The sequence below is a fragment of the Boleophthalmus pectinirostris genome, unplaced genomic scaffold (assembly GCF_026225935.1).
Source record: "Boleophthalmus pectinirostris isolate CB_2022bp ecotype Guang Dong unplaced genomic scaffold, ASM2622593v1 HiC_scaffold_8, whole genome shotgun sequence".
Classification (NCBI taxonomy): domain Eukaryota; kingdom Metazoa; phylum Chordata; class Actinopteri; order Gobiiformes; family Gobiidae; genus Boleophthalmus; species Boleophthalmus pectinirostris.
The window spans coordinates 31,706,817-31,717,179 of NW_026571515.1; the positions used below are offsets into that span (position 1 = coordinate 31,706,817).

A 10,363-nucleotide genomic window follows, 5' to 3' on the forward strand; every position below is an offset into this window, starting at 1 on the left:
ACGTATTATTTTGTAGGAATAATTTGACAATTTACCAATTTTAAGTTAACCTTATACATGTGGTTTTCTGTTACTTCTCTCCTTCCTAGCTGAACTGGTTGTAACACAAACAAACAAAAAAAAACAACACAAACTTCATATTGTGTTAATTAAAACACATTACAACAACAGAAATGCATAAACACTAACACATATTTCTAACGAATAATATATTATTTTTATTTTGTCAGTCTCAATACAACTTGAGGAGCTCCAACAAGGGTATTTTAAACATTTTTTGGTTTAAGTCCACTACTTTTTCTTTTCCTATTATTACTTTTACTTCTAAATAACAATGCACAACACCCTTATTCCAAAGTCTTCTCATTGTCAAATATTGAGGGAGTGGTTTGCCCCAAACCCTCCAGTAGATAGCGTTGTTTCCCCCAGCTTCGGCTAGCCTGCTTTAGCGCTCCAGTCCCATGTTCAGTCTATGTTGAAGTCCGAACAGTGCAGCCACAATGACGGACAAGGGGAAAAAGTTCAGAATTGTAAAGTTTTTAAAGATCATAATTAGTTGCATCTTGTTTACAACAGTCGCGTTACTTACGGCGGCTGCATTACGGACTCTATCGATGGACGTTAACGCAGGACTTCAACTTGCAAACTGGGAAAAGACCGACAACATTTCATATGCCATAGACCACAATCAGAAAGAGCAGCTCTTGGCTAATTTAAAAGGTAGCTTTGATAACATTGTATAGGCCTGCGAAGTGAAATAACAGCTGTACAGTGTTTGCAGTCATGATAAGCTTTCACGAAATGTTATTCTTCCTACAGAGGCGATCACGATCCGCACCGTGTCCTTCTCGAAGACGGACCTCAATACATCGGCCCTGTTGCATTTTGACAGGTTCATTCGGAAAGGTACAGCTATCTATCAGTATATTTTAACCACGAGAGCCGCGTACACACAGTAGACTCATTGGTGAAAAGGCTAACAGTCCACTAGCTGCACACATTAGCTAAACCTAGCTCACATGATCTGTTCAAATTATCCATATTATACAGCCTGCGTGCAGCGTGCCTTTAACGTAAATGAAGAAGAGCAATGTCCTGTCAAAACAGACATCATATGCGAAGTGCAGGGCCTATTACATTGCAGGCCTATAATTACATTGGCATAAAAAGTTTTGGAATGAAAAAAAAAAACATAATTTGTGGGTGATTAAATGTCTAAATACTGCTTTTTTTCTCCCTCTCTTATATGCTAAATTAAAACTACTCTACACTAAAGTACCGTATGTAGGTTACGGTGTTTTACTTGCACTATAGTACGCGGGCTGTTTCTGGAGTTAGAATATTTATTTTATTTTGATGGAGATTATCATTGTTTTGTGTCAGAATGTTCTGTTCTGTATCAAAGGTGAATCATTGATCTCCTTGTATTTTATAACAGCTTTCCCTACAGTATTCTCTTCGAGCCAAGTCACACATGAACTGGTGGCAGACTTCAGTCACCTGTTTTGGGTTCAAGGGTCACTCCCTGAGCTGGAGCCCTACATGCTGCTGGCACATATTGACGTTGTCCCAGCCTCAGAGTCAGATGCTTGGGACCTCCCACCATTTTCTGCAGAGGAAAAGGATGGTTTCATATATGGCAGGGGAACCTTAGATGACAAGGGCAAACTCATGGTGAGATAAGATTAGTGAGCAAATAATAATGATAATATTAATACTAATTTGTTTTGCACTTTACAGGCATGTCTATTTTGTGAGTTGTGTTTGTTTCATTCACACATTTTTAACACACAAATCCTCCATATACACTTTAACTATTACCATTTAGATAAATTCAGCCTTGAAATTGACCAGAAGGTAAAACGTAGCCATTAACTTAAACTCTGAATTATGACATATGATATGCTCTGACATCATAAGATGATTCAGAGCATTTTAAGCCTTGGAGATGTAAACAGCCTAATGCAGGATTACACAAACGTGTGAATGAAAATAACAAAACTCTGGATGTGTTCTTGATGAGCTAACTACATTATAACATGTTTCAGAAGTCACTTTGTAGAATATAGGACCTTTAAGCCTCTCATCGTGCTACACTCTAGTCATTATTCATTTTACACTTGGTAATAATGGGCTATGCCTCTGTAGCCATAGCTGTCCTGAGATAGACTGATGGAAGCAAGGCTGCCAGTCTGCATCATTGGCCCTACAGTCACCACCATTCATTTACACCAACTGCTTTTATACACAAGCAAGGTGGGTGAAGTACCCATGAATACAGGACATTGTGTACTGTGTAATGTGAATGAGCGCTCTAAGCACCCTTTATTTGTCAAATGTATATGTGAAACTAAATTCTCAATTTTTCTTTCAGGCAATTCTGCAAGCATTGGAGTACTTACTGATGAAAGGCTATACCCCACAGAGAGGATTTTACATAGGTCTAGGACATGATGAAGAGGTAGTGAATAATATAACTCCAAGTAGTTTGTTTCTAGAAGGTAATGATGGTGCAAATTATCTGTGTTGATTAATTACTGGGATGTTTCACAGTGTGGCATTAAACTGAACTATCTTGTACTTGTTATTATTGCTAATGTTATGCAGTGCACCTTTAATCCATATTTTCACTATGCCACCCCGAATTTCTGCACATTAATTAATAATGGAGCGTAACAGTCTCACCCATAAGTCCGCTCCGGTTTCGGAAGTACATTTTCCATTCATTTTTCCCTTAAACTCAAAGGCATTGTGGAAGCTATGTGCTAACAATTGGATAACGTGATTGTTTGAAGTCCAAAAAGCACATTTAAAAAGCAATCTTCTGCTAAATGTTTTAATAATTTATTGGTTCATAAAGTTTATAAAGAAAAAGATTTTGAATAAAATTATATGTATTGTGCTGATTAGTTACGATGTAGCTTATTAACTCTGAGCAAGCTTTGAAACTTGTAATATATATTTTTTCTAGTCTATAAGAAATATGAGTGGGAAATTTACTTCCGTAACATTTACATTTTACCTGCCTCCATCTCAATTATTATAGACATATAGAATATTGTAAAAAGACTGAGCTAATTGAGTTATTTTGTCCTTTACAGGTTGGTGGTGGAAACGGGGCAGAGAACATAGTCAGAGTGTTGAAAGAGCGTGGGGTTAAGCTTTTGTTTGTCCTGGATGAGGGCTCGCTCATATTTGATGGAATCCTTCAGGGTCTTGATGGACCTGCTGCTGTGTAAATTTTATACTCATTTAATTATTTAATTAATAATAGCTTTAATACCATGGAACACTTATGTCTAAATTTACAGAATTGCCACAACTGAAAAAGGGGCAGCAAAATTAAAGCTCAGTGTGTCGATGCCCCCAAGCCATTCATCAATGCCTCCCCGAGAAACCACCATTGGCATATTGGCAGCAGCAGTTAAAAGGTAAATCATTGTCAGTTATTTGTTTAGATCTCACGTTTCTTAAGTAGACCCAAGAGGTTTACTACATGTTGTTATTCTTATTCATTGGGCACCTCAGTAAATTGTTAGCCTTTTAGGAGCAGTCAATTTGCACAGGGCAGTAAGTTAATAATTTATTTTCTCTTATGACTGCCTAAAGACTGGTTTATTCAACAACAACTCTTAGTTTTTAGCAACCAGAGTTTCTTCAGCATTTCAATTTACGATCAATAAAACAAGTTCTACAATTTAGGGAAACAATATCTGCTCATTTCCAAGCAAATAGGTTGTGCTATATGTATGTAGTATTGTATATGGCTGGGCAATATTAACGAAAAAGTATATCTTCATTTTTTTACGTTTGTTTTTGCTCTTTTGCGTCTTGATCAAAATATTCAGAATATATTTTACCAGTGCATCAGGGATGTGGTAAAATGTGCTTGTAAATGTCTTGGTTAAGGTTCAATTATTATCTCACAATTATCTCACATTAAACAAAAAAGTGCAGAAATATCACTTAATACATCTGTGTGGGACCTCTAGTTGAGTTTTGCATCTTTTTAAAATGATTTCTCTTTACAAAGATTGGAGGACAACCCAATGAAGCGTCTGTTTGGTCAGGGGCCTGAGCGTGGAATGTTAGAACATCTTGCCCATAAGGTAAAAACTATTAACAATTGTGTTTGAATTACAGCAGTTTCACCTTCATTTCACCACTAATTATGTAATATTTAGTTCAGGTTCCCTTTGAATTTGATTATGTCAAATCTGTGGCTGTTTTCACCACTGATTGCCAGGTAAATGCTAAACACATTAGATAAAATATATAAGATGGTTAATATTTTGTTTATTAAGTAATATGTTTTCCTTTTCAGGGTCATGGAAATGAATGAGACAACCAATGCATTTGTGAGGACCACTACAGCTATCACAATGTTTAATGGAGGAGTGAAGGTATAAAGATAAAATTCATGGAAAGGAAACAACATTTTAGCAAATTAAGACTTAATTATGTTTCTTATTCAGGATAATGTGATTCCTTCATACGCAGAAGCATTTGTAAATTTAAGAATCCACTCGGCACATTCGCTAAGAGAGGTACAACACATTGTGTATATTGATGGTGGGTGATATACAAGGTAATATTAAAATGGTTTCATCCAACCATTTCCTTCCACTTAACTGGGGCTGGATCATGAGGACAGCAGTCTAAGCAGGGGCTCCCAGAGTTCCAGGGGGACCCTGAGGCGATCCCAGGTCAGCCGAGACACATAGTTCTTCCAGCGTGTCCTGGGTCTTCCCAGGGGCTTCCTTCTGGTGGCACATGCCACCACATGTGGAGGAAACTCATTTTGGTCACTTGTTTGTCTTGTCCTTTCGGTCATTACCCAAAGCTCATGACCATAGATGAGGGGAGAAACATAGATTGACTGGTAAATCGGTTTGCCTTTTGGCTCAGATCTCTCTTCACCACAATTGTTTCGCATGTCACCTGTCGAATTGTTTTGCCCCCCCCCCCCCCCCCAGGAGCTGATCTTCATCCTAGCCACTTCACACTCTGCTACAATCCGCCCCAGTGCATGCTGCAGGTCCTGGTTCAATGGAGGCATTAGGAAAGAAAGAAATATTGAGATTAGCTAATTATACCAAATGCTACAAAAAATAAAACTTATGCATTCAGAGCATCCAAAGGGCCCTGAGCAAAATTTTGCAAATACAAATATAGCTCAAATACAAAACTGAGTACAGACATTGTGTAAATTTTCTGGTGGAGGGTCCATCAAATGCTTTTCTTCATGTTATTACTTTGTCTGGAATCTTTCACAGTATGGTATTAAACCTATCTACATCTTCATGGAGAACAAATCAGACCAAGTTACAGGTTGAATCTGTGGAGAGGCAACCCTAGCTGTTTGATGTCATGCTGTGGAACATCTCAGTCAGAACAAAGACATATCCATAGAAACAAGCAGGTGACGGACCTTCAATCAAAAAGTTACATAGCACACCTTTAAATGAACCCAATTTAAAGTTTGTGTTTTGTCATTAACACCGTGTCTTGTTGTAAATGTTTTTAAAGTATTAAAAATGGCTTAAGATCAACACACAGAATGTCATCTAGGTCTTGGAGTTTGTGGAGACCACCATTGGAGACCCTCGTGTGAAGATGGATATTGTTAATGGATTTGATCCATTGCCTATCAGCCCCTACGATGAAACATCTTTTGGATATCAACTCATTAAGAAAACAGTTCTGGACCTGTATCCATCTGTGACTGTTGTTCCAGGTAACAACTAAATTAATTTTTTTTTTATCTACATTTTGTTTGGGTTCAGAGGTGTCACAATTTTGAATTTGAATGAAAAAAATAAAATCTTTGTTAAATTTCCATTATTCTTCATGTGGTGTATTTTCATGTAAATGTGCACTTGGTAACTTTTCTGGTGAAGAGATTAAATTACCTGTTTGTCTCCATGGAGATGTTATTGTTTTGCGTGGAATGTTCCACATTAATGCTTTAACTTGTCTAACTCAATGATGACAAATGGTTACTTAATAAATTACCAGGCTAAGTCACAGGTTAGATTCCGTTGAGAGGTATTGAGCAATAAAACCATATGTAATTGACTAAATCCCCTACTTAGGAACATCCATGGAGATTCTTTAAATCTGTTTTTGCCTTGCTTCTATTCCTATTTTGGTTTGATATTTTTTTCTTGTTTTCACTGTACAGGGCTATGCATTGGAAATACTGACAGTCGACACTATACAGACCTGAGCAGTGGCATATATCGCTTTACCCCTGTCTGGTTTAAACCTGGTGATGTGCGAAGGTAAGACTTGGACATAAAAAAGTTACCGTACATTTTATTACTTTAAAACAGACCTATTATGCAAAATCAACTTTAGAGCTTTTAACCATGTTATAGTTGTTTCCTTTCATCATTTACTTGCCCAAAATTGTATTTGGAGTCATTCGTATATGTTTGAGCTTTAATTGCTTATTTTCAAGACACCATTTTGTTGATCAACTCCTGTTTTCACTGCCACTAATATACGCTCGCTGTTCTAACTTCTTTTCCAATTTTATTTCCTTAATCTGTGGCAAAGGTAGGATACGGCAGCAAAAATCAATGGCTTGCTAGCGTGATGTGCAACTATCTGTTGGAGATGCCAACAACGTCAGGGTGCTTTTTTGTAATGGCATTTATTGCAATGTCAGCTTCCATTAGGCATTATAGTGTTGTAACGCAGAAGTCCGCAGACTTGTTTCTTTCATTAAGACATTTTAGATGAATATGCTATTTAAAATGTCCAAATGATCCATGGCTGACACAGATTATAACTATATAGCAAACACAATAGGTCTTCTTGAGAAATAACACTCACTCTACTCTTTGTTTTAGAATCCATGGCATCAATGAAAGGATATCCAAAGAAAACTTCGAGAGCCTTGTACGATTTACTTCACATTTATCCAAAACTGTGATATTAAGAAACTTCCAGACCCACACAGCTCTGTTCATGAGCTATAGTTTGTTCAGTGGTTAATATTTTAGCAAAAAATAAAAATTCTGTTGCTTCATTTATCTTAAATCACTTACTGTAAACATAAGATATAAGACTAGGGTAGACTCTAAAAATACACAACACATTCATGAGGATTTTTGTATGTTTTGTGACTTTATTAATTACATGTTTTAATAAATAAATTATTGTTCTGATAATAACTGTTAATATATAGAAAATTTAAATTGAATAATAATTATATGCTTTAATGATTGATGTTCATTAAGATTAATAGTAAAATAATATAATCTTGCATTTATAATGAATTTAAGGCCAAAGGAATGGACTAGGATAAGTTCAGACGGATTTCAAGGGCTAATATTATATGAGGAGGTTAGGAATGTCACAATTATCAAATTTTAATACTATAGTTTTTGTGAGAAGATCTATATAATTTAAAAAATTGTTCACAATTGCTGACATGTAAAAAAGTGAAATCTTTGATTTTTTGAGTGAAATCAGAAATGAGTATGACAGGCCTACTTTTACCATGTTTAAATCCAGGCTCAAATCTCTTATGTTTAGTTGTACATTTGACCGAAATGCACTGCACTCTCCTTTTTTAATGTTAATATTATGATGATTATTTATGTTTTAATTTGTTCTCATTTTAATGTATTGCTTATTCTATAAAGCACTTAGAATTATTTTGTGCACCAATGACGCATACAAATTCAAAGTGCAATACATTTAGGTTTGCAGTCGAAGTTGAAATAACTTAAATTTGCTCCTAAAATGGTTAGGATTGGTTATATAATACTTATTATATTATGACCTGAATAATCACTATTTTTGTTTTGTTGTTTGTTGGTTCATGTGTCCAAACCTCAGATGTGCAGTAATGACACTTGTGGTAGTGAATCACACAACAACAAAGATTTGATTTGAAGGTTAATATTATCTTTAGACTGTAGTGATTAACTGACATATAGGTAAATAAGTAAGAATATAAGAGCAGCTGCTATGTGTGGCTACAGAATGCTTTTCAGGTAACTTATGAAGGGGTTAGTTCCGTTCTCGCAAAACTGTCCAGTGTAGTCATCCAGGTCCACAGACCACACAAATACTCCCCCATAGCCCTTAGACTTCATATGTGCCACCTGAAAATAGAAATGAGGCACTTTTAAAAGCAATCTTTGTGAATGTTAAAGGTGCACTATGTAACTTTTCTGGATGAGGGTACACCACCTACTCATCTCCATAGAAATGTCAATGCTTTGTGTCTGATTTAATTGCTCAAAAATACTATAGAGGGTAGAAAATAGTACTGTGGCCTGCAGGTGGCATACTCTTCTCTAGAAAAGTTATGAGGTTCAAATTTAAACATGCAAAGTAATTTATAATATCTGCAATAATAAGGAACTGTACCTTTGCATCAAGACTGTCAGTGTTGTCATATCCAACCCATTGCCCTTCTGTGACCGCATAAGGAACACTCTGACTCTGAATCCACTGCTCAGCAACACCCTGCCTGTAGAGACAAGTCTGAAAAGAACAATGAAAAGAATATTTTCACAAGTATCAATAGACAACAATCAATCAATAATAAATGACCTATCCAGTTGCTTTACCTCATAATATGACCAAAAGCCTGGTTGAGCAGTGTAGCACCCTTCTTCTGGAGAACTGTGCTGGTAGTTGCACCAACTCCATTATCTCTGGGATCAGCCAGTTTAAAGGCAATTCCAAAAGCAGCGATTCCTATGTTTAGTTTATCTCTAGGCAGTGCTGCCCCACCTTGAGTCTCCCAGTAGGTCATTGCAAATTCCTGTAAGACCATTAAAATTTGTAAAAATATGAGTATTATGCCATGTACATCCAAAATCATATACTGTCTTTTACTTTGTACTTGCCGTGGTCAGAGTATCACTAGGATTTGAGGACAAAGGACTGTGATGTGCTGTGGCCGATTCTGTTGAACTGTGGAAGTTGTATGTCAAAACATTGATGAAATCCAGTTCACTGTAAAAGAGTAAAAGAGTTGAGGCTTTACAAAAATATTCTTACCAGTTGCATTTAAAATATTTTGTTAGTATTATTTAAGTCTTACGGAGCAATCAGTGAGACTTCATAACCATCATCTATTATTGTCTTCATCCCAGATACACTGGCAGTGAGGAGCAGTGATTGGATGGTGAAAGCTGTTCTGAGCTCCTAAATAGAAACCAAGCAAATGTGAGTTCAAATGTAATAGTCATGTGCAGTTCAGTCTCACTTTGTATTAATTCTTAAAAGTGCACTATGTAACTTTTCTGGTAGAGGATTAATCACATGATTGTCCCCATGTTATTGATTTGCCTGGAATGTTCTACAATATGACAATGAACTTTACTATCTCCATGGAGACAAGCAGGCCAAGTTACAGGTCAGATCTGGATAGTGACCCCCCACTTTTTATGTCTACCTTTTAATTGACAGATGTTTACTCTAACAAACATTCATACAGTCACTTAGCTGAGAATGAAAAAGCCATTTATAAATATGGTTTCACAGTATAAAAAGGAAAAGGGAAATATGTCTACAGGAAAGTACTTGGATTATGTAAATGAGGAATTTTGTACCCAGTGGTCTATTAGGCAGACTCTGAAGGGTTGTACATAAACGTAGTCATTGCCACTTATTGTACAAATGTTGTTCTGTGTTAGATTTCATGTCTATTGTTAGGTCTTACTTCGCTTAATTTTTACTTATTTATCTTACTTTGCATATCAACGCTGTAACACAAATAAAGGTTGATCTTATCTTATCTTAAGTTAGGAAAAACATACATCTTATCTTTACCTGTATCTTTACTTTTCACCATTATGTTAAAGCATTTTCTAACCTTACAGAGCTCTGTGAATTTTGTCCGTTCTGCTTGCCCTGAAGGATAGTTCCAGTCCAGATTGATCCCATCAAAACCATGTTCTTGAACTACTTCAATGGCTGAAGTGATAAATTCCTGTCTGGTTGCTTTTGAGGCCACCATTGTAGTGAAACTAGAAGAGGTGATTAGCCGATTAGTAACAATATACAACAACATAAATACATTTGTAAAATTTTATTGTGCATATAAGTCTTACGTTTGCGTGTCAGTGCCCTTTGGGTCACCTACTGAAAGTAAGGTTTTCAGCTCTGAATTACTGAACAAAAGGAGGTTTAAAAATTTATGTATTCATTGATTTTGTGAAAGTTGATTGTGGAGCAATTTTGTGCACTTACGACTTTTTAAGGTCATTTAGTTGTTTGTACAGCTTGAAGTCTTCCTGATCAACTGGTATCAGTTTGTTCTTGTTGCTGTTGTTGTCGTCAATGACTGCATAACTACAGATGATGTGGGTGCACAGAAGTGGATTAATGTTGG

General features: G+C 36.2%; 2 protein-coding genes and 2 long non-coding RNA genes across 4 annotated transcripts; 1 reads left to right on the forward strand and 3 right to left on the reverse strand.

Moving 5' to 3' along the window:
- The first annotated feature begins 419 nt into the window (after positions 1-419).
- On the forward strand, positions 420-8,155 carry LOC110164746 (N-fatty-acyl-amino acid synthase/hydrolase PM20D1.2-like). The gene is given in 14 exon segments (XM_055166230.1): positions 420-720; positions 820-906; positions 1,439-1,674; positions 2,375-2,461; positions 3,102-3,235; positions 3,312-3,431; positions 4,034-4,109; positions 4,185-4,246; positions 4,325-4,403; positions 4,476-4,547; positions 5,572-5,737; positions 6,185-6,284; positions 6,858-6,910; positions 6,913-8,155. Coding segments are annotated over 14 exon segments (1,566 nt in total). The 5' UTR covers positions 420-500; the 3' UTR covers positions 6,987-8,155.
- Positions 7,983-8,726, reverse strand: LOC129412404 (uncharacterized). The gene is made up of 3 exons (XR_008633700.1): positions 8,592-8,726; positions 8,389-8,505; positions 7,983-8,120 (listed from the first exon to the last, which is right to left on the reverse strand). It is a non-coding gene; the product is annotated as an uncharacterized LOC129412404 (long non-coding RNA).
- Positions 8,727-8,738: 12 nt separating this feature from the next.
- Positions 8,739-9,931, reverse strand: LOC110164482 (chitinase-3-like protein 1; the record flags this gene model as incomplete). The annotated part of the gene is made up of 4 exons (XM_055165929.1): positions 8,739-8,788; positions 8,870-8,982; positions 9,071-9,174; positions 9,845-9,931. Coding segments are annotated over 4 exons (354 nt in total), but the record flags the coding sequence as incomplete, so codon positions are not given.
- Position 9,932: 1 nt separating this feature from the next.
- LOC129412403 (uncharacterized) lies at positions 9,933-10,314 on the reverse strand. The gene is made up of 3 exons (XR_008633699.1): positions 10,222-10,314; positions 10,083-10,142; positions 9,933-9,998 (listed from the first exon to the last, which is right to left on the reverse strand). It is a non-coding gene; the product is annotated as an uncharacterized LOC129412403 (long non-coding RNA).
- Positions 10,315-10,363: the final 49 nt, after the last annotated feature.